Source organism: Ascaphus truei, chromosome 5 (genome assembly GCF_040206685.1).
Source record: "Ascaphus truei isolate aAscTru1 chromosome 5, aAscTru1.hap1, whole genome shotgun sequence".
Classification (NCBI taxonomy): Eukaryota; Metazoa; Chordata; class Amphibia; order Anura; family Ascaphidae; genus Ascaphus; species Ascaphus truei.
The window spans coordinates 196,070,250-196,095,157 of record NC_134487.1 but is presented as its reverse complement, the minus strand read 5'-3'; the positions used below and the strand labels follow the sequence as shown (position 1 = coordinate 196,095,157).

At 47.0% G+C, this 24,908-nt stretch overlaps 1 protein-coding gene across 1 annotated transcript in view; it reads left to right on the top strand.

The window, feature by feature from the left end:
• Positions 1 to 24,908, top strand: part of LOC142495721 (zinc metalloproteinase-disintegrin-like cobrin) — a 475,628-nt gene that overhangs the window by 178,132 nt on the left and 272,588 nt on the right. Inside the window, exons 6-9 of the mRNA XM_075601587.1 lie at positions 704 to 887; positions 1,550 to 1,612; positions 22,370 to 22,441; positions 22,762 to 22,931. Of these exons, the coding sequence (XP_075457702.1) occupies positions 704 to 887; positions 1,550 to 1,612; positions 22,370 to 22,441; positions 22,762 to 22,931 (489 nt within the window). The remainder of the gene's footprint in view (positions 1 to 703; positions 888 to 1,549; positions 1,613 to 22,369; positions 22,442 to 22,761; positions 22,932 to 24,908) is intronic.

Here is a 24,908-nt window from a genome sequence, read left to right as displayed (position 1 = left end):
CATTCTCTCCCCCCAACCCCTCCCATTCTCTCCCCCCCATCCCTCACATTCTCTCCCCCCCTTCCCTCACATTCTCTCCCCCCCACCCATCCCATTCTCTTCCCCCCCTTCCCTCACATTCTCTCCCCCCCTTCCCTCACATTCTCTCCCCCCCTAACCTCACATTCTCTCCTCCCCTTCACTCCCATTCTTTCCCCCCCCACCCCTCCCATTCTCTCCCCCCCACCCCTCCCATTCTCTCCCCCCCACCCCTCCCATTCTCTCCCCCCCACCCCTCACATTCTCTCCCCCCCTTCCCTCACATTCTCTCCACCCCCACCCGTCCCATTCTCTTCCCCCCTTCCCTCACATTCTCTCCCCTGACTTCCCTCACATTCCCTCCCCCGACTTCCCTCACATTCCCTCCCCCCCCCCCTTCCCTCACATTCCCTCCATTTTCTCTCTCCCCCCATTCTGCCTGTCGCTCCCCATTCTGTGTCTGCCTCTCTCTCCCCATTGGTTATTGAAGTGTCATGTGACCCTGCTAGTTAAAAAATAAACACAAAAATTCTGCACATTTAATATAGTGGGATTTTTTTTTCCCAATTTTTTTTTAATTAAATCAAGGGTGCGTCTAAGAATTGATGGCGTCTTACAATCGAGGAAATAGGGTATATATATATATATATATATAAATGTATATGTTTCTTTGTTGTCTTTGCAGTGGGTTTATCCAGACACAAGGTCGCAGGTACCTGATTGAGCCTCTGAATCTCACAGATAGTGATGAACATGCAGTGTATCCCTATGAGAGCCAAGGTGAGCCTCTCCAGACCTGCGGTGTCACAAACACGGCCTGGGAAGAGGGCAAATTCACCAAGACCTCCCAGTTAACCAACGACACAGAGGTGAGTCAGAGAGAGGGCTCTGTGTTCACATAGAGAGTCAGCATTCTGTATGCAGAGGAGGAAGGAAGACATGGTTTTGGGGTTTCCAACCCTCTGTTTAACCCCATTAGTTATGGACTTCCCACTTTGCATAACCCCTCAGTACTGGACTTCCTCTGTATATGCCCCCTTGCTCTGCTTTCCTCTCTTTATAACTCCATCAGTGCTGGTCCTTCCTCCTCTTTATAGCGCCATCATTGCCTGACTTCCCTCCTTTATATAGCTCCCTCACTGCTGTGCTTCCCCACTCTGTATGATCCCCTCATAACTGGACATCGCCCCTCTGTATAACCCTTTCAGTGTTTGGCTTCCCCCCTCTGTATAATCCACTGGTGCTGTGTGTCCCCCTCCTTTATATCTCCCTCAGTGCTGGTATGTGCTACCCCCTTCTGTATAATACTTTGAGTGCTGGGCATTTATCCACTGTATTAAACCATGGGGCCTTTGCTTGCTCCCTATATATAACCACCTTAGTAATGGGCTTTCCCCCTCTGCATAACCCTTCAATTATGTATTTACCTCTTCATATAACCCACCCAGTTCTGGGCTTCCCCCTCTGTATAACGGCCTCAGTTCTGGGCTTGCCTCTTTTTTAATAACCTGCTCCCATTCAATTCTTTCAGAAAGAGGAATTCCTAAAGTCACAGAAGTTCATCCAACTTTATGTGGTGGCTGATAACTCGATGGTAAGTGAACGCGCCATGTTTGTGTAATGTACTTGTAATGAACATGTAATATTCTGTATGTGTATTATACAGGCAGCGTCAAACACACTTATAAATCATGTGGCGATTGTGGTAATCAATATCTGGCAATTAACTACTGCCAGAAAGGCCTGCAACAAATAGAGCAGCTTGTATAGATGTGCAGAGCAACATTTGTCTACATGCAGAAAATTATTTATGTGCCAAGCCATGTATATTCCCATACAAAACAATGTGGTTATTAGAGGTGCAAATTTTCTGCCGGAATTAGATTTCACCGCAGATGGGCCATTATTCGTAATTCCCCCGCCCAGTTTCAAAAAGGCATATATATTTATTTATTTTTTTACCTATCACTGACTGTTCAAAGATTTAATCTGAATCACTAGAAGATACTGAAGGGGCTGCACTCATGTCCTATATAGCTCTGAGCAGCGCCCTCATTGAATAAGGACAACGCCTGAGAACGTCAAGCATCTGACGTCACGGCGTCCGACATTATGACCTATTGCACCTTCACGTGTTTCGCGTCACAACGCTTCGTCAGGGGATGGGTTGCTACAATAGGGACTGTCCTATAAATATAGAGTGATCCCTTCCAATAGGTTAAAATATAGCTTGGATAATTGATCTAATTGGGGTACAATCCAATACAGTCTCATAAACATTAACACACCATACTAAATCAACTACATATTACAAACATGGATAACAATATTAAATGCATGAGATAGAATGCTGCACACCATGAAAAGGTTAATATACTTGCAGTTACCAGTAATCCTGGTCCAGGAGGTACCTGTCTGAAAAAACTCCAAGAACTATATAAAATAGATGTTCCAGGGCACTACGGATTTATCAAAAAAAGAGAATTTATTCAATCATTAAACACAACATTTCAACCAGCTGTGTGGTCTTTTTCACTCGAAAAAGACCACACAGCTGGTTGAAACGTTGTGTTTAATGAGTGAATAAATTCTCTTTTTTTGACAAATCCGTAGTGCCCTGGAAAATCTATTTTATATAACAATATTAAATGACATAATTTATTGCTTATTAATCCCAAACCTACTAGTTACATAGTTACATAGTTACACAGTAGATGAGGTTGAAAAAAGACATGCGTCGATAAAGTTCAACCTATGCTAAATTTAGACGACAGATAATTTATCCTAAATCCGTACTTACAGATGCAGCGGGCGTTATTCAAACAAATCAAGGAGCCATTTTCATGTGCGCTGCTGTACTCCACGTGCCATTAAAGCGGCCAATTGTGGTTGCTTTGTTTGAATTTCATGGATTGTGTGCAATTAAATGCAATGAAATTAATGAATTGTAATGTGTACAGTACTGTGCTACTGTGTCAATTTCATGTTTTTAAAAGCCAGAACACTAAAATTCGTTTTTCTGCTCTCGCCGCGCTCGCATCATAGTGCGGGAAGGCTGGAATTCATCCCGCGGTTTCAAATCGGGATTCCGATATACATGACGCGTGAAGTGTTCGAATAACGGCCGCTGCATCAGTATGAAGTTATAAGTGTAGCCCTCTTTCCCCCTGGCTAAAGAAATTACCGGTACTGCTGTTACCTGTTGCTAACAGAAGGCCTCTGCCTGCGCCTCTGGGAGCCTAGGGTGATATATCGATCGCCTCTGTACACCGCCTTCACCTGCGAGGGATACCAGTGTAGTGGGGGGAGTCCCTCACAGGAACCAATCGTAATAGTAAATACACACAGTGTATAATAACAACCTTTACTGAACATATATCACAGTACCCTGTACCAAAAGTATATAAATATATATGACACTGCATACAGTATACCAATGGAGTGTCTTCAAAGTACATAGGGTGCAAGGCACCAATACCCTGATGTCCTTCTCCCAATGTCAGGCCCACCCAAAAGTGTTGGAGATAGCGCTATCCTGTGAAGTGTTGGCACACTTAGTTGGTAACTTGCTGAGTAGTCCAATACTCGGTGCAGCCAATTTAGTGATGGGGATCTGCTGGGCCAGCGACATCACCGTCTGCGATGGCGTCCTCCTCTGCCTTGGGTGGTCTCTGGTAGGAGGGTCCCACCTTTAAGAGTCTCTGTACTTGGTGGTGATCTGGTCCCAGACCACAGGTTGCAATCACTGCACAGCGTCTTTACTGATGCCTATCACTATCAGGCTACTGGGTATGTCCCTATCTGAGGCCTTTCCCTGAAGCAGCCACAACCTAAACATGAGTAGGGCCTATCTGGGACCTACTGTAAGGGGGTTTCTCTGGTCTAGTCTGAGTGCCACTGACATTCAGACCCTATCTTCCCCATGTCTCTCCTGACTCCAACTGACTGCCTCACGCTCTAAGCACGCCAAATGTATCTATTCTCCTCAGATGATCCTAAAAGCCCTATTGGCTGAGCTGCACCACATGATCTATGCCCCAAAGCACCATGGGGCTTGTAGTTTCCCTGTGGAGCATGTATGTAATGGTCGCTGCAACTGTGAAATGTAAGGAAGCAGGGCGACTCTCTCTCTAAGAGAGTTTCCCACTTACATACTGCCGCGCGGCGTTCCAGCGCAGCCGGTTCCTGTCCACCACGGGTCCTCTCTGCGCCCTTCTCTGGACACATTACGGAACGCACGCAAATACACGGTACTTCTGGGACTCGCACGGAGTTAAGCCCCGCCCCCACGCCGACATCACATAGTGCCCTTACGCGGCGCACACGCACATACCGCTGGGCTGCAGAGAGAGCACTCGAACATGTACTCTCTTTTAAGAGGCAGGTGCAGCTGCATCTGCTTCAGGGCATAGATAGTATCGAGGGATCCTTTGGGGTTCTCTTTGAGGGGGTGCTGTATAGAATATTCTACAGCACTGAGTAAGTGAGGTGCTTCTTTTGCAAGGTGCTGGGGCATGCTCGAAAGAGTTGCCCCCGGGGGCTATCAAAATCATCAGCCCCAGCTCCAGCACCTAGCACAATGTTTTTGCAGGGGAAAATGTAGAAAATAAATGTGTTACAGCACCCCACCCCTCTGAGCCCATCACAGTGGGGCCCTCAAAGAAAAAGGTCCCCCTTGGGAGCTCAAAGGAGGCTGCTGCTCCTACCACCAAGGCAACCTCCAAACCTCCTTCTTCAGTCACTACCATCAGTGGCTGTGGCAAAACATACTGTTACAGCCACAGGGAAGAAGTAGAAGAATGCCACCTTGGCCCCCGAGGTCACTGCTGTCTTAAAGCACACCCTACCCTCATTATAAGTACCCTTAGTGGTGCGGTGTTGACAGCAAGTGTCCGATGGCTGAGGAATGGGAGGTGCTTTTATATGAGACATCTCCCTTCACGGCCAGAAAAAAAGGAGCATTGTCTGGCCTGTGTATATCACCCAGCCATCTTAAACAGCGGTGGCTGAACCGGTGCAGAACCACGCACCTCTCCCTCAAGATCTTGCGGGGGTTATAGTGGATGAGGGTCTGGAGATAGAGCAGGGGAATGAGGGAGCCTCCCAAGGGTCAGGGAATGAACTGCAGGCTAAAGCCGCAATGCATGGCCTGCACCTGGATAATAAGGGGGTCCCCAACAATACCCCTGCTGAATGTGTGATTGCTGTTTCTGATGAGGTGACATTTGGGGATAGCCCTGTGGTTATCCCTCCACTGCCATTTACCAGTGGCTCTCCTGGGGCAACTGTATCGCCTCAGGGGCATCCAACTGTGGAGGGAGATGCTATGGGATTAACCCCAATTCAGTATACTGGGGGTGGTGCTGAAAGGGAGAATGAAGCATGTGGTGAGGTTGATATGGAGGAGGGGGGTCACGTGGGCCCTTCTATTAATACCTTGGAGAGTCCCAATGTAGAGATCCCTCCCAAAGAAGCCACCGAGTCCTGCAACATGCAGGCTGCACAGGCAGCAATGGAGGAGGCTATTAAGGCACTTCGTGCCTCTATGGCTCCCAATAATACCGGGGATGCCACACCCTCTACTGCTGTGCCTGCAGCCACTCCCCAATGTGCCCCCAATAGGGCACAATCAGTATCACATTGCATGTTAAAATAAATCCAGCATCGACTGCAAATATAAGCCAACAAATCAGCAGCTCCACAAATGTATATGAAATGTCACACAATTGCATTGAGTGTGTACATGATGCAATTAATCTGTGCATCATGTAACACTATGCAAAATATATGTAACAATAAAATACACTATGAACAATGTCCCCTAACCACCAACGCCATCATGATAATCAATTAGAAACTAACCAACATCAATACAATTAGCATCAATCAATTAATCCATTTCCTCAAACGATTAAAATACAATACATATCAATTATACAATTCCCTATTCAATTCCTAAAGCCAAACCATTGCCAAAACAATTCTAATTTAAAGTAACCACCATCATTCTAATCTAACTACCAGAAAGAAGCCATTACCTAAATACAAATTACATTATTCACAACAATGACAAAATAAAGCTGCTAAATACATTATCCATAATGAAAAGAACCTAAACATGAGCCAAACAATCAATTATTATCCCTGTATGTCTATCCATACAGATAGATAAACATAACATACAGGGGCAATAATAGAGCATAAAATACAAAGCATTTACATACAAAAATCACATACAATACACCCATTCAGTGTCTGTGAATGTATGTATATACATAGATACATTAACGGCATTAAATGGGACTGAAAAAATAAAAGACATGAATCAAAAATCATAAAAACCTGTAAAAGTAATAATAATAAACTTTTCTTTTGTTTACTCACCATTAGATGTCCACTCTCCGAAATCCAAGTGACCCGGAAGCACAGGAACCAATCCACAAGTAAGCCATAAAATAAAAAACCATATCAAATCCACGTCTGTGTCTTCTTTCTTCTTTGGGGTCTTTTGGGGTCTTCTGGGGTCTTCTTCCATCTTCTTACGCCACGCCCTTCTTCTCTTCTTAGGAGGGGAGATGTTCCCTCCTCGGCGACTAGCTTCAAAATGAGGCGACATAGGCTTTTATAGGCCTATGACGTCACATTTACATTTTGATCAAATGTTTCACACGGTCCTTATTGGGCCGTGAAAAACATGTGATTTGGCCGAGCAAAAAAAAAATGATGACATCATTTAAAGGCAATGAAAGCACAGCCAATCAGAATGGCTTTGCTTCAATTGCCTTTAAGATGACGTCATTAAAAGAAACATGGCCGGCCTCACATGGTGCGGTAGCCAATCAGAGCGTGGGGAATACATTCCAACTCTGATTGGCTCTAGTACCATGTGACAGGCTTTCAAAGACGTCACATCCGTTATCCCCCAAGCCTCTGTCACATGGTCTACTAGAGCCAATCAGAGATGGGATGTATTTCTCACGCTCATTTTTTTTTTTTGCTCGCCCAAATCACATGTTTTACACGGCCCAATAAGGACCGTGTGAAACATTTGACCAAAATGTGACGTCATAGGCCTAAAAGCCTATGTCGCCTCATTTTGAAGCTATTCGCCGAGGAGGAAACATCTCTCTTCCTAAATAGAGAAGAAGGGCGTGGCGTAAGAAGATGGAAGAAGACGGAAGAAGACCCCAGAAGACCCCAGAAGACCCCAAAAGACCCCAAAGAAGAAAGAAGACACAGACGTGGATTTGTTATGGTTTTTTATTTTATGGCTTACCTGTGGATTGGTTCCTGTGCTTCCGGGTCGCTTGGATTTCGGAGAGTGGACATCTAATGGTGAGTAAACAAAAGAAAAGTTTATTATTTTTACTTTTACAGGTTTTTATGATTTTTGATTCATGTCTTTTATTTTTTCAGTCCCATTTAATGTGGCTAATGTATCTATGGTCTTCTTCAGCCATCTCACTTCATCATTATGTGGGGTGGTGACCCTGTTCTCCGAGTCCTTCCATCCAGAGCTGCTGTGTCATGCCTGTATGTAAAGGGGTCTGCATTTGTTGGGCTCTGCATAATGTCACGCCTGTATGCCCGCAGACCTGGCAAGACCCCAATACTGAGGTGGGAAGGGTATTACCACACACCCACAGCAGTGAGGGCGTGCCCGGAGTGTGGTATGGCGTTGCCGGGCCTGTTGAATGATAGTTAGTGATACTTGCAACGCCTTGGGAGTACAGAGTAAGAATAGTGGTGTCCGTGCGCCAGAGTCCAGGGATCCAGAAGTCAAAGTCGTCAAGTTCGTAAGCCAAAGTCCAGGGGTTACAGAGGTCAGCAAGGTAGAGTTCGTGAGCAGGGTTCAAGGGCAACAGAGAGCAGGGTAGTCCAGGACGAGCAGAGGTCAAAGCAGGGAGATCCAGAGAAAAGCAGGAGCAGGAACAAGCTGGAACACAGAGGCGAGCCAAGCATAGGACTGCACACACAGGGATAACAGAAGCTATGCAGAGCAATGATAGAAAGGACAGACAGGGGTTATAAAGGAGGGAACACAAATAGGAGAGAGAGGAGGAGAAGAAGGTGAAGTGGGAGACAGCAGGGATAGGTGAGGAGGAGAAGAGGAGGAGACAGAGGAACCAGTAAGGTATATCGCTTGCAGGGCATGGGAGGAGGAGTCAGGAGGCTGGAAACCCCTAGAAGAGGAGCGTGTGCACGCGCCCTCTGTAATCTAAGAGTTCGCGCGCAGAGGCTGCGTCACGAGGCGTGCGGAGCACCGCGCTGCGAGGACACCCGCAGAGGAGGATGGTGGAATGGAGGGAACAGCCGCCAGATGTAAGGGGATGGGAGCAGATACCAAGGGGGGCTGAGAGTGGGGAACGCCGCAGCAGGGGCTCGGGAACCGTGCGGGTGCACGAGTCATGCGGGGCGCGCGCCGCGGTACCGAACGGCGTCAGAGGCTGACGGAGAGGGACAGGTGTGGGTAAAAGAAGGGAGGCTGGCAGGGGAAGGGACAGAGAGGGTAGGTGAGCGTGTGACATCAGGGATACATGAAGGGGAAGGAATCCCCTGAACCGTCACATGCTGTTTGTCAAGGCTGTTATCCCAGGCCGTCTAATCCACCTCTGGGTCTGGTGGTCTACTCCACCTCTGGACTACACGTTAACTTATTGAACGTGTATGCTCCATCGGACGGGCCCGAGAGAGTGACGTTCTTTGCCAGGCTGTCGACATACCTGGAGACGGTCAATGCAGATGAGTGTGTGGTACTCGGGGGTGACTTCAATTGCACCCTTAAGGCTCTGGCCCAGTCGAGACAGAGTCGTACCCCCTTTCTGAGTCGGCCTTGTGGGAGCTCATCGCCTGCGTCTCCTTAGTCGACGTCTGGTGGGAACAACATAAAGGGGCACCAGATATTTACACGTACTGATGGGGCGGCCGTTATTCGAACGGATCTCGAATTGGAAGTCGATATAATCCCTAATTCTCCCCGGTTTTGGCGCGTTATTTTTAAAGAAATGACCGCGGCGCATTAGATGCCCAAAGCAGGGACCCCAGCTGTGTGAATGCTACAGTACAGTACCGTCGTCTGCCTTTGTGTAATAGACGTGCAGAAAGAGAGTCTGAATTAGTCACTCTAACTGCACGCCTATAACAGGCGATCGCGGGGTTTTTATAAAAATTCTAAAATTACAGTTTTGTAGCAGGGGGTCTCCGGAGCTGATCGACATTGATTTCAGGTCCAGGAACCCCCTACTTTCCGCGTTACAGGCCCCGTTATGGGGTACCAGTACACCCGTCATGTTAAAATCCTGTGGGATTGAATCTAAACAATGCAGAGGGATACCGGCACCCCATACCCCTGTATCTCGGTAAGTAGGGGGTCCCCAAGGCTGAAATCAACTTTGTTTTGCTCGTAAGACCCCCTTCTCCCCCACACTAGTTTAAACAACCCCTCTCCATAAAAAAAATCATTACCTTAGCGGGTAGCTGCTAAGGTAATGAAGCTGCTTACATTTTATTTTTATTCATAGTTTGCGTGAGCAGAGGGTCTCCTGAGCTGAACAAAGTTGATTTCAGGTCCGGGGACCCCCTACTTCCCGAGTTACAGGCCCAGTTATGGGGTGCTGGTATCCCCGCCATGTTAAAATTGTGGATCACGTGACCGCGGGACTAGAGCGAAACAGGCACCCCATAACGGGGCCTGTATCTCAGGAAGTAGGGGGTCCCCGAGGCTGAAATAAGCTTTGCTCATTTTAGGACACCCACTGCTCACACACACAATAAGTAAAAATTGAAAATGAAAGCAGCTTCATTACCTTAGCGGCCATGCAATGCCCGCTAAGGCAATGAAGGGTTTAAGGCACAGGTGCCAACCCTGTGTGTTAAAAAAAACTAAAACATGGCTGTCATGGGAGAGGGTGTTTGGCCCGGTATTAAAGGGGTTACACCCCATTTAGCCACCCCCTGCTCTCACTTGGGAGGCAAGGGGTTAACTGGACTGCTCTCCAGTAATATGTTTTTACCCCGCTTCAGCACCCAAATGTGTATTCTCCTGTAAATATGTATTGTTCCCATTCCAGTGTGTGCACCAACACATACACTGGGATTGATGCGGGAGGGAAAGGGTTAATAGTTAAGGAGTGATTATAGCCCTTTGTTCCATTTTTCCGCCTTTGCAGGGTCCATTTTGCAGCTCCCCATTTGTCGCCATTGCACCTCCATACGATCCTATGGGGAAACTGGCGATTTGGGCCCATTTTCATCAGAAGACCTGCAGGTAGCGCCCGAGAGGAGGAGCGGCGGTACCCCATTGTAAGTCAATGGAGCCATTCATTTCAATGGGGATTCCTCAACGCCGACCTCAAGGAACGGGTTGGCAGCCATCCAAACCGCAGACCGCAGAAGCGGATGCAATATCTAAAAAAGAGCTTTGATCACACTGAGTCAAGCTCACGTGCAATTGGCGTGTGAAACTTAGGTTCTAGGGCACCCAGGAATAAAATTCTTTTTGCCCCTAGACCCTAGGGACACCCACACACGACCACCACCGGGTCCGGGAATGAAGGACCCCCGTAAAGGGTCACGCTCGCCACAAGGGTCGCGCCATTGACTCTAATGGGAGCGGAGGTCCCATTGAATCCTATGGCGGCGTCAGCCCATGCATTTCCTATGGAGGCACCGGCCATATTGATTCCAATGGAGGAAAGCCGCGTGGCTTTGAAACGGCTAAGTCCGAAAGCGTGTAAAGTGTAAGCCTATATCTCCGGTTCTGTGAGTACCAGAGGGCTGGGATTTTGGTCGCAGGTAGTCACTGTTCCGGCATAACTGCATGGTCATTTCCAGCCCTCTTAGATCAACCAGACGGAGTGTAGGCAAATGTGAAAATTGTAATTTTACCATTGACTTCAATGGCGGAGTTGCTCCATTGAAAGCCTATAGCGGCAGAGCCCATTGATTTCAATAGGAGAGTGAAACACTGTGATTTATTTTACCTTATAGCGGAGAATCCTGCATTAAAGTTAATATTTGATTTTAACTTGTTTTTTGTATCTCCGGTTCTGGGGGTCGTGGAAGGCTGATATTTGGCCACTATGGCAAGGGTCCTCCGGCATGAGGACCCGGCAAATTTCAGCCCGTTCAGACCCACAGAACGGATTATTTTAATATGTGTAACTATTAAAGAATATATTGTATTTTGAGTCTGGTAGAAAAACCCAGAGCCCATATGGTATGTTAATGCTCAGGGGGGAGACGAGTGGTCTACAATAAACCCCCTGATCAAATGCTCCCCCCTGATCCAATGGCTCCCCCACCCTGCTTGTGCATGCTAGCACAAAGGAAAGTAGGACATGGGTACTTTATGATAAGTGTTGTTTTTCACACCTTGGGACAAAGGGTTTCCTGTCCCAAGCAGACTTTCAGATGCCAGTCTTGTGGGAGGGGGGCTAGGGAAATAAGTCCCTGATTAGAATAATATCCACCCAGTGGGAAGGTATTACTGTGCCTCTCAAGTGGGGTGGCAAGGAGGGATTGGGTGCAGATAATTGTCCTCCAATGACTTTCACTCAATGCCAGGGTATAGGAGTGAAACTCCATATAAATGAGTGTAAGCTCTATGCCCAGTGGCTTTTCGTGTCTTTCGTGATATCTTCATCTGACCCTGTATTGCTGAATGAATTGCCAATCCTGTACCTGATTGCTTAATTGTCCAACCCTTAAGTAAGTGCTATTTCTTGTCTGTTATTTGTATCATCTTGTGTGTTCACCTATCTAAGGAATAAACTCTCTTTATTATATCTACATCGTGTTCAATTCAACTCAGATATTTTGGAGTGTATTATACCCTGTCACAAGCTACCGTGACAATGGCCTTCACAGTACATTTAAATAAACCCCCCCCCCCCCTGCACCACCAAACACACATACATTACATTAATGGGCCAAATAATTATTATCCAGATATGGATAATAGATTATTTGGCCTATTATTAAACACATTAACTACAGTAGCATAATAAAATAAATACAGTTCTATTGTACTTACCACTGCAATACAGTATGAATCCCCTCCACCAGCAAAGCCCATCTGTCCTCCGTTGCCAAAAATACATAGCAAATACATTCTGACACATACAGTACAGTAACATCTCCAAATAAAAACAGCACTATGCAAATAAATATAAATCTCATCTCCCAAGAACACAGCACCTACAGTACAGTAGGCAAATCAATATCTAACAAATGGCTATCCAAAAATGTAATTTTACAATGTGTACAGTACATGATGCAAATAATCTGTGCATCATGTACTGTACACTACAGTATGCCAAGCAATGCTCTAAATAAAATAAAATACCATCAATCAATCCATTCACAAATCAATTACAATACTGTACAATCCAAATCAATTACGCAATTCACTATTCAAATCCTAAAAACTAAACAAGTAAACAGAAATAAAATAACATCAATCAATCCATTCACAAATCAATTACAATCCAATCCAAATCAATTACACAATTCACTATTCAAATCCTAGAAACAAAACAAGTAAACAGAAATAAATTACCATCAATCAACAAAATCTAACCAACAAAAAGCCACTATTAAAAAGCAAGCCCCCCTGAAATAAACTATTGCAAACACATCTGCACACCAAGCTGCAAAATACAGTTAAAAATGCATCAAAAAAGCAAGCAAACATGAACAATAAAAGCTTTTATTAGCTCTGTATTATGTATATCCATAGGGACATACATAAATACAGGGGCAATAAATGGACATAAAAAAAATCAATCACATAAAAAAAAAAATTAAAAACCTGTGCAAGCTAAATAAAATACATTGCTCTTGTTTACTTACCATTAGATGACCCACTCACCGACTTGGAACAGCATGCTCTCGAACCAATCCATGCACAGGAAACAGGAACCCATAAAATAAAAAACAAAATAAAAACCCATAAAATAAAAAAAACATGTCTTGGTCTTCTTTCTTCTACAGTACTTGTACTCCATTGCGTCAATCTTGGGGCTTCTTTACCTTCTCCGGGTCTTCTGGGGTCTTCTGCTGCCACGCCCCGGACTTCTTGTTAGAGGGGAGGTCCTCCCTCCATGCCGTCTGGCTCTAAAATGAGACGACATAGGCTTTTATAGGCCTACGACGTCACATTTTCATCATATGGTTCCCACGGCCCTGATTGGGCCGTGAAAACCATGGGATTAAAAAAAAAATAATAAAAAATTGATGACGTCATTTAAAAGCAATGACGCCAACCAATCAGAATGGCTGTGCTTCAATTGCCTTTAAGACAATGTCGTCAAAAGAAAGTTGGCTGCCCTCACATGGTACAGTACTTGAGCCAATCAGACATGGGATGTAAAACAATCTGACGCCCTTCCGTCTCATGCCCTATGGTAAATCTCCAGGGCTGGACGAGCTGACCGTAGAGTTCTTCCGATCCTTCTGGGAGACTTTGGGGCCTGACTTCCAACAGGTCCTTGAGGAAGCCCTCAAGGCCAGTGAGGTGCCCCTTTCTTGTAGATGGGCAGTATTGACGTTGCTGCCCAAGAAGGGAGATGTCCACCAAATAAAAAACTGGCGACCGGTCTCGCTGCTATGCTTGGACTATAAGATCGTGGCCAAAGCCATCTCACTTAGGCTCAAGTCCGTGCTGGCAGAGGTGATTCCCCGCAATAAGTCCTATACGATCCCGGACCATCTTTGATAATATCTTTCTGGTCCGGGATTTGCTGTACTACGCTCACAGGTCTGCTCTGTCTCTAGCCTTTCTCTCCCTAGATCAAGGGAAGGCATTTGACAGGGTGGATCACCGATACCTCATAGCCACTCTGCATGTAACGGGAGACCAGTGCTTATACCACACAAATAGCTGGATCATTTGATTGAATAAAGCACGAGATAAAATTAATTATATTTATTCACACGAGAAACACACACAGCTTGATTTACAGGATAACACAAAATAACACTTACGATAATTAGGTAAAACAAAATAAATGGTTTCCAGAACGAAAGTCCATGAATTACAGTCTCTAGGTATCAAATCCAAGGAGCGGAGTTGATACGCAGACAAGAGACGCGAAACCGTATTTGGCTGGGGCGCCGCTTGCAGCCCATTTCTCGGCCGAAAGAAGTATCTTCGTACTGCGCTTGTAGAATTCGTTTCCAAGTCCTTAGATATAACGAACTTTCACAGCGGGGTACAATCCTTGGTTGCGATGAAACGGCTTTGTACCGCACACTGTCCTTTCTTATGACACACAGATGAACGCTGCAGAACCAACACCTGATAGCCTGTATGGATTTATAACACCCTCCCAAGCCTATCTGGATAATACACAGCCAACCTTGGTGTGGGAAGCAAATTCCCACCCAATGGCAAGTTTGCAAGCAGTTCCTGCAACAAGACAAAGGGCTTCATGGTATGCTAAGGATCATGCGCTAACATCACACCTAACCCGCTTAGCATACTGTACCTGACCAAGCCCCCCTGCACGGTGGCAGAATGTCTACCTTTCTCCAGAATGCCCGGACATCTGCTGGGCAATCTGTTAATATGCATTTTCTGACATTTAGCACTTCCCCAGGTCGGTGTCTTTTGAAACCCCTGACTTTTGCAGACACTCTGGAGCCTGCTCCACAGGGAGTCTAAGAAGTCTGGACTGACATTATGCATGACTCATCCCGGATCATAAATGACAATGGGGAATGCATAATGTATACGCTGTCCTAAGGAAAAAACGTGATACTCGTATAGTGTAATAAATTAACAATACACATACACAGGCAGAGCTCTCATAAGAGCACAGTGAAGCTAGATACCAATGATCACTAAGTATCAGAGATACTGGCTATCTATGGACATCTATATTAATAGAAAATGTCCCATACAAAAAGGAGCAACAATTAGGAGGTAGAAATCAAAAAGAGAGACACCAATCCAAAACTTAAAAATGTAGACATTTATCCAGCATTGGTAAAAATTGGAGGCTTACAGGATTCCGGAAGGGTAACAGCAAGTTTGTATACATGTAGATTCCAGCCGAGTCGCGTTCTCGGGATCTCTGCACGATGCTGCTTCCTCACACGGTCTCCGACCTGCGCTGCTTCAGGGGGCCGATACGTCACTTCCGGGTTCTTCAACTCGTATAGCGGACGCCACCGGAACTCCACAGCAGGCTCTCTCCCTCTGGATCTCACAAGAGGGGTTACGCTCTGGACTGACATTATGCATGACTCATCCCGGATCATAAATGACAATGGGGAATGCATAATGTATACGATGTCCTGTCTGACTGAAATGTAAAGGTCCCGGTTCCTATAACTTTAAAGTACTAAACTCCCAGCTACCTCTCATTTATGCTTTTAAATAAATGTTACAGTTCTTATAACTATACTAGATTATATGTTAACCCCTTAGCACTCTGCACACCAAAAATTAGAAAGCTAGGACCTTCCTATCCAAAGTTAGCTGCTTAATTATGTGAGGGCTATGATGTGGTTTGTGGTTAAACTTTTCCCCGGTCTGCGGTTTGAGGTCAGTATGCAATGTTGCAATCCCCAGCCTCAATCGAAAACCGCAGACGTACTTTACCAATTGACCTTAATTGAATGAGGAAACCACATTATTTAATGTTGCGATCCGGCATCTTTTCATGACCACAGACCACTTAACCAATTTAGCTTGCAGTTAAGGCTTCCCTTGCTTGTCTGCGGTTACACAGTGATACAGTGTTGTAATGCCGGGCTCGACCACATAACCACAGGCACGCTTACCCAATTAACCCTTTAAACTGTGCTAGAGGCCCCTTATTCCTAGCGGGCACATTTTAGACACATTAATACACATTACTAGGACTGTTGGCTGCCCTGGGCTGCAGAACTGACACTCTACAGTCACTTTAACTGACTCAGGGGAACCTTGCCACATGATTTATACTTATGTGCCCCTTATACTTGACAGGATACACACAGACTGTTCCAACATAATTAAAGGGTTGACGGCATCAGGGGGCTACAGAGCTGACACGCTACCTTTACTCACTACGACTCCGGGGACCCTGTTCCATGGTTTATACAGTTGTTACATGGTATTAATCTCATCCCCTTTTTCCTGAGGAAGAGACACAGGCATTTCAAATACATGTACAGTATTATTACCCTGGTTGGGTTTCAGAGCTGACACTCTACAATTCCCAACCTGGTTCAGGGGCACCCAGCTGTGCCAAATACCTTTATTAATGGCCTGGGACACCTTCATCGTCACATGCATGCATACAGTTTTGGCCCACGGTTCATGGGCTATCTGAAGAAGCTGTACATCTCTGCAGAGTGTTTGATTAAGATCAATTGGTCCCTGACCGCACGCTTGGCATTTGGTAGAGGAGTACATCAAGGTTGCCCCTTGTCCAGTCAACTCTACGCGCTAGCCATCGAGCCTTTCATTTGTTTATTGAGGAGAAGGCTCACCGTGCTAGTGCTAAGAGAACCAGACATGCGGGTAGTCCTTTCAGCCTACAGTATGCTGATGATGTACTCCTCGTGGCCCAGGACCTAGTTGATCTGGAGCGGGCACAAGAGTGCAAGGAGGTATATACTGTGGCCTCCTCAGCTCGGATCAACGGGTCCAAATGCTGGGGCCTTTTGGAGGGTTCCATACAGGTAGACCTCTTGCCTCCCACATTTCATAATATCTCGTGGGAGGCAGGTGCAATCAAGTATCTGGGAGTCTACCTGTCCACTGCAGAGCGCCCGGTCTCAGAGAATTGGACAGAGTTAGTGGAATGTGTCCTCGCTCGTTTGGGATTGTGGAAGGGTCTCGCGAAAATGCTTTCCCTCCGGGGAAACACTTTGGTGATCAACCAGCTTGTGTCCTCTCAGCTGTGGCACCGGCTGAGCACCATGAGTCCAACCCCTGTATTTATCACCAAGATCCAAAGGAAGTTGCTGGACTTTCTCTGGATGGGAAAGCATTGGTTCTCTGTGAGTGTTACGTGCCTCCCTCTGGGAGAGGGCAGAGAGGGAGTAGTGTGTGCGTGCTCCCAGGTGCACACCTTCCGCACCCAATACCTGCAGAGATACCTGTATGCAGACCCTTCTCCACAGTGATTACAACTGGCTTCCAGCTTCGTTCGCCAGCTGCGCAATATGGGGTATGACTGGCAATTATTTCTCATGAATCCTGAGGGGTTTGGGAGAGACCTCTCAGTGTTACCGGCATACTACTGTACCAGGAAACCCTCAAGGCCTGGAGTATGGTCTCTGTGTCTAGGCAAGGAGTGGCTGTTGGGGAGGATCTCCTGACCGAACCCCTGCTGTATAACCTAGCAGGCGGTACATGGATGTTGGAGTCCCCCAGCATCATTCGCTGCTTTTGCAAGGCACGGATGACCCGAGTTGGGGATCTCCTGGACTACGAACTGTCGGAATGGGTGAAGCATGAGGTGATCATGCGCCTCATGGGCTACACCACCCCACGAATTCCACGCTGTTTGCTCCAGTAGATCAAGGGCGCCATGTCCCCTGACTCACGCACCTTCCTATAGGGGTTATTGCAGACCAGAGCGCCACATCCACCTTCCAACCCCCTGCCGGCTGTATGCGTGGGACCAAAACCCCGCCAACACCCTCAGGCTCCTCCTGTCCCCAGCCTAAGCAGGCTGGGGACCATACCCTCTGCCTTCTTCCACCGCAGGCCGAGGAGGTGACTGTACTCTCTAATGCTCCATACAGTGCACTGCCTCGCCCTCATCGCCCGCCCCAAAACCATCTGTAGGCAGGTTCTACCAACAAACGAGGGCGAGAGGCCCCAGTGAAGAGCACTCTATTCAGAGTTATTTCCCCGACCCACCTGGGACCTGAGATGGAGAATCCTCATGGTGCACTGAGCATGGGACAGTATCTTGCCCACTTCATGGATTCCCCTGCCACATTCCCATTTTGTGACACAAGGGAGTCCGTGTTCCATATTTATTTTAGTTGCGCCAGACTGCATCCCCTCTTGAGCACCCACCTCCTGCAGTTCTTGTTGCATTTCTCCCCGCACCTACTTATTTTTGGGCGCCCAATATTCTGGAACACTAGGGCCAGGGACCTCCTCGTCAACCTGATCCTGGCATTAGCCAAACTGGCTATTTATAAGTCCAGGATGCAACGTTTGGCTGGGGAGGTTTCCATCACCTGCCAGGCCTTATTCCGGGTGCTGATGCACTTCCGTATCCGAGTAGAGTACACCCATGCAGTGGCCACTCGGCAGAAGTTGCGTTCACTTCCCAGTGGGCCTTAAGAGGGGTGCTCTGCTCGATATCCCCCCATGGTTTTTCTTTAAAGCTTAACCTCCTGATTTAGTGCACTTTTGTGTTTATTTACAGGCTCACGTGAATACCGGTTTCTTTTAAAATTTTGTTTGTAGACTGCTTTTTCTGGTTGGTCACACAACTGTAGTAAATCTGATGAGTGATGCTTCGCCAGCCAATCACTTTTTTGGCCTACAAAATATATCTGGTTCTAACTGCACACTTAATACAACCAGCATTTGAAATCAACCAGTCACATAGATCCGAAAACGCAAGCTCGGATCATAATTGGATAATAATCATACTAGGATCATCATTTCATGACAATTACCAAAAACCAAAAAATGTGTGTAATTAACGGAAACACATCAATGAATTCAGATTCTAGTTTTAGAAGATGATTTGAATTTGTATCCTGGAACCAGGGTCACGTGTGATGTGTGAATAGCTCCAGTTAGCTTTAACTCAGCCCCCTTTCCAAAGCACACCAAGTCCTGCTATATTTTGTTCACTTTAGGATGATGGAAAAGCATCAATATATACAGGCACATGTGGATGGTATGATGTGGTGAGAGAGTGCTTCTCTGTGGGTGCTTTATAATTAGGGGCCGGTAAAAAGGAAATGGCATTGCCAAGGGGGATATAGCAGCAGTACTCACTCGGCCAGTGTCAGGAAGGATAAGAAAGTGTGTACTGCTAGTAACACAGGAATAGGGGTCAGGCTAAACTACCTGTGAAAACAGACAGGGGAGAATGGAATAGTCCATTACCTGGTCCTCCAGGACTGGAGATGTTGCCAGGGCAACCAGGGTGTGACAGACTGGAGGGCGAAAGTGACATAATGTATCCATTCCATCTGCACTAGGAGTGAAGATGCAGGGAAAACTTACATCCAAATACAGCTAGAAGGCAGAGCTGCAAAGGAGGGGTAAACAGAGGGAGCAGAAATTGAGATTCCTGTTCCAGGACACTCCCCGTCTGGTATCTGGAGATACCACTATAACTAGAATATGTGGAACATATGTGCAATGCAAACGTAACATAACATAATAATGCAAAGTTCATATTCACATAACGATGTGATACTGGCCGGTACGATTTGCTTCAAAGTTCCTTGGCCAAGGTTCTTTGGCAAAGGATGCCAAGCGGATGCACTGGTCCAGGTTAGCTGGGTGCACCACAATGTCTTTTGCAAAAGTCTCTGGCCCTTGTTCCTTTTAAACTTATGAGAGAACAGTCCTTTTGTCTCTGTAGTTTTCTCTACAGAATGCATCACCTTGTGGATATGCCAGTCATGGTAGTCTGTCACTCTATCACCTGGTGTTTGGCAGAAGGAGATGGTTTTTGGCTCCTTGCGAATGCGGATCAGCACTCCTGGAAGACTGTCTGACAAGTCTGGTCCAGTGAGTAGGGCGTAGTCTGGAGAGACTCCCTGGTGCCGGGCACAGGAATCATATACTACCTGGATTTGACCAGGTTTCTGGGGGTGGTAGACACCAGATGATGGGAGGTACCAGCATTCTTCGCCTTCCTTCAGTGGGGGTGCTGGCTTTGCGTGGCCACTAAAGAATCTCGCTTGCATGAAGGCCACAAGTTGATTCTTGGTCTTGGTCTTGTCATCGTCCCTTGTTGTCTGGAACGCTGTGCAGCCTAAGTCATCGGTACATTTCTCTTGCACGAGAACGTCTCCACGTATTTTGGTGATACGCCTTTGTGTCTCTTTGTTAACTGCCCTCAGGAGGTTGTTTTATCCCTGGACATGATGAAGAACAGTCTCTTTTGCCCTTGTAAATCCCTTTGTGAAATGTCTCTGCGACTGTCTCTTTTTAGACGTGTGAAAGAACAGTATTTTTGCCCCTGTAGTTTCACCTGCAGGGTGCAATCTTTTGTGGCAATGCCAGCTGTGCAGCTGGCTGCTTTGCCACTTGGTATTCTGCGGAGAGGACGACTGTACATTTCCGCTGGGCCATTGCTCGCAGGAGGACTGTCCGATTGTTTCATTTCCTTTGGACGATCCTTTTGTTGTTCATCTTCAGGAGGTTACTTTCTTCCTTCAGTGGAGTCGACTCATCATCCTTAGTTGTCTGGACTGCTGAGCATCCTAGGCCATTGTCACATTCCCCTGATACGAAGATGTTTTTGTTGATCTCAGGGGTATGACCTTGTCTCTCCTCCTTGCTTGGCCTTCCTGTCACTTGGATATGTCCAAGACATGGGTCGTAGAGGATGTGTGTCCATATTCTATTATCACTGTTCTGCGGGCGTCAACATAGTCTGGTCCGTGCCCTTTGTCAATGCACACGTTGCCCACTATCACCCATCCTAGGTCAAGTCTTTGGGCGAATGGAGCGTTGTGGTGTCTGTTGCGATGTTTACGGACTTTGTGCACCCTCAGGATGTCCCTACAGAGCACCAGCAAGATCTTGGCACCTTGTTCTACCGGCAGGATGTAGTTGGCTATTCCTCTGAGGTGTGGGTGATTGCGTGCCATGTCTGGTGTGGGAATCTCATCCCTGTTTGCCGCCATGTGGTTGCACTCGACGAGTGTGGCGGGAGCTATCTTCACTCTGTTGTCCACTGAACATATGATGTAGCCATTTGCTCTTCTCCCTGTTGTCTCAGTAAACCCTGCACAGGTTCTGAGGGTGTAGGGTGAGGCATTGTCTTGTGCGTTGAACAAGCTGAAGAATTCTGTCTTCGCCAATGATCTGTTACTTTGATCATTGATGATGGCGTACATCCTAACCGCCCTCTCAGGTTGTCCCTGTCGGTGCACTGCGACAAGGCATATTTTGGAGCAGGACCTTTTATCACATCCTTTTCCGCAAACCTCGGTGCACTGAGACGTGACAGATGTTGGCTCTCATTCTCCTTCCTCCCCGCCATGCTCCGCTATGGAGGATGGGTTGTTAAGTTGGTGGAGGGTCAGCGCCTCTGGATGTAGAGATATTACATGCTTGTCACTTTTGCACACTGCACATTTGATGGCTTTTTACAGTCTTTGGCTAAATGAGTTGTGGAATCGCAGCATCTGAAGCAAACTTCGAATTCTCCGAGTGACTTCTTGCGTTCATCTATGGACTTCATCCTGAACCCAAAGCACCTGTTAAGTGGGCGTGGCTTCTTGTGTATGGGGCATTCCCTGTTTGGGTCCCTCGGTTTCTTGTTTTCAGCGACCGACTGGTCGGGACTTGTTTGGGTCGTGGGGGACACGTCCGTCCTTTGGACCGAGATAGATGTTCTAGCATTACCGTATCTCGCCGCTGGCCTTTCATTCCTCAGGTTGCTTGCACTGTGTGTGGTCTGCGCACCTAAGATGAAACTGGTATCGTTCCTTGTCCTTGCCACTTCGCGGATGAAGCTCAAGAAGAATGAGAAGGGAGGGAAGGCGACTTGCTTCTCCCTTTTGTATTTGGAGCCTTGTGATGTCCATCTTTCATGGAGGTTGTAGGGTAGCTTCTCCAAGAGGGGTCTCACCCCGCGAGCTGAGTCTAGGACGTTAAGACCTGTTAGGGATTGGTCTGTTCTTCCAAACTCCAGCTCCTGGAGCAGATGTCCAAGCTCTCGTAACTTCGTGTAGTCTTTGGCTGTGATTTTAGGAAAGTCGTCAACTCTTTTGAAGAGTGCGTCTTCAACCGCTTCAGGGCTACCATAGCACTCTATATATATATATATATATATATATATATATACAGAGTCAGCATCTCACTGGTTAATTACCCAGTATTGCTACACCCTAATCTCCCGCTTACCCGGGGATTTTATCTATTTTATGTGTATATTTTTAAACGTTATTGTTGTGTATTATAGAAATAAAATTGTGTTATTTTAGTTTAATTGTGAGAACAATACTCACCCTGATGTGTCGTTTTAAGGAGAAGTAAAACTACTCCTTTAGTGGGTTATTGTATACCCCTATCATTACGGTATTCATATCACACTTTGAGTGCAGCAATTGGGGTTCTTGTGTTAGCTTTAGGCTAACTTCTGTCTCTACTATTGCAGTTTAATAAATAACCGTTAATGTCTTTTATTTCTTACAGTTCGTGAAATACAAAAGTAGTGATGAGACTCTGAAGAGGAGGATTTTTGAGATTATAAATTACGTAAATTTGGTGAGTTTACTACCAATGGAAGCATGTGATTTCATTAGATATTTAGTTAGATTCCTAGTACAAGCAAAATAAAGAACAGCACTTACAGTAGATTGTAAGATTTTAGGGCTGCAAATTTACATATGTATGGTTTCTACAACTAAATCTTCTGTAGTATTAAATATCCCAGATATTCCAATGTCTATGTCCATGCAAGGAATCCATAGAGACCAAACAGAGGGTGCAAGGGTAGGTCAGAGGGTGGGGGTGGGTTCCTCATAATGAGGGGGTCTCCTCCCAGTCAGTTACTCATCATGATGGATAACTGCATCCTCACACAGGTTTATAAAGCCATAAACACCTACGTGGCTCTGAGTGGGATCGAAATCTGGAGCAGCAAGAATCAGTTTGAAGTGGTAACATCGCCCGGAGCGAATCTGGGACGATTCTCTGACTGGAGAAGAGATAACCTCCTGCCCAGGAAACCAAATGACAATGCTCAGTTCCTCACGTAAGACCCTCTCTGCTCCTCCCCTGAGACCCCTACTAAGCCTTTTCAAGCTGATCCTTGAATTGTATACACTATATATCTATATATATATTTCTCAAACCGTTGTATGCCTGTCTGTCTGTCCTGTGTCTCCCTGTCCCTAGGGGCAATCACATTGGACCTTTGGCCCATCACTCCTCCTCAGGCCAATGAGATGGCTCCCTTGGCCTGCCCGCCCCCGCACACCTCTCATTGGCCTGAGGCGGAGTGACGGGCCAAAGGACACACACACACACTCCCTCTGTCCCCCCCCCATCACGTGCGCTGCCCTGCACCGGCTCCCGGACGGAGGGGAAGCGCAGCGCGCCCTCCTGCCACAGCCGACAACTTTAGGCTCCTCCCCCCTCGCTCTCAACCGGCTCCCGGACGGAGGGGAAGCGTGGCACGGCCCTTCTAACCCAGCCGCCAACGCTCACTTACCTCCCCTGCGCTCCCTTACCTCCCCGGCGCTACCTCCCCGGCCGCTGGGGGGCCAAGCAGCCTCCTCGGATCTGCGCCAGTCCCACTCTCCACCACCTCTCACTCCCGTCGTGTGTGTGTGGAGAGGGACATTTTACTCCTGCCAACAATTTGTGCCTCACTTTCACCCCTGCCCTTCACCCCCCCTACCCCTGCCCTTCACCCCCCCCTACCCCTGCCCTTCTCCCCTACCCCTGCCCTTCACCCCCCTACCCCTGCCCCTGCCCTTCACCCCCCCTACTGCTGCCCTTCACCCCCCCTACCCCTGCCCTTCACCCCCCTACCCCTGCCCTTCACCCCCTACCCCTGCCCTTCACCCCCCCACCCACTGCCTTTCACCCCCACCCAACCCCCCTCCCCACCCCCTGCCCTTCACCCCCCCCCCAACCCCCCTCCCCACCCCCTGCCCTTCACCCCCCCACCCCATGCCCTTCACCCCCCACCCCTGCCCTTTTTCTTGGAATATCCATTCACATGGAGCCCATTTAAGCTGATGCATCGTCGTTCACACAGCTTTTAAACACAGCAAGGGACTAGCAAAGCAAGTACTAACCACTCACAGACATGTTTCAACCTTGATTGGTATCATCAATGTGAGGTTGGTCTATACTTGCCTTGAAATATTTCTAGGCTGGTTAGGTTTACCATATACATTTTAAGTTATAGTTTGTGAAAAAGGCGACAAAAAACCTCCACTGTTAGCATATGGCCAATAAAGAGTACCACTTGTGAGCACATTCACACGTCCGTGCCAGGCGGGATTTGCCTAGGACTGAGGTCTGGAACACAATTTCCAGGAACCACCACACATCCCGGCTACCTTCCTCCACTCCTCGTGGCGCTGCCATTACTCGCGGCGGGCTGAGCATACCACCAATTGCCTGAACACTCTGTGGAGAGCCCGATCGAGGAGGTAACTTCTGTTACCAGGGGCACACTATATAGTGATTTCTTTGCTTCTGGGGGAGGAGGAGCGCCTGTGTGCTCAGTGGTATATGTGAATGAAAATAAAGCAAATATAGTGCAGAAGGTAATATCACTCAGTTAGCTATAAGTAATTGCACTCACAAAGCTTCTCACAATAATAAATATGTCAGAGATTCTTCTCTCTCTGACTGGAGCCCTTGTGATCTCAGGATTCCCTCAGTTAGTATATATGGTTGACATGAAAAAGAAAAAAGCAACAATAGTGCATACTATTTGACCAGATATATTCAATAAGAAGTATCAAGAGCAGTTAAACTCACATTTTCCAATAAATAAAACAGGCATTGGAGAGAACCGCCGAATGTAAAAAGACCCCGTGGGTAAGCAGCTTGTCAGTGTCTCACTCGTGTCTCACACTTGATTTCCGCATATGTCACTTCCATGGCAGCGTCATAGGTGAGGGCGGAAGTGCAGTCTGCCTCTAGAACCAACCCCGATTTGCCAGTCCTTCAGCCCTCCGGTTCTCCAGCAACATTAGCAATGTTAGCTTTT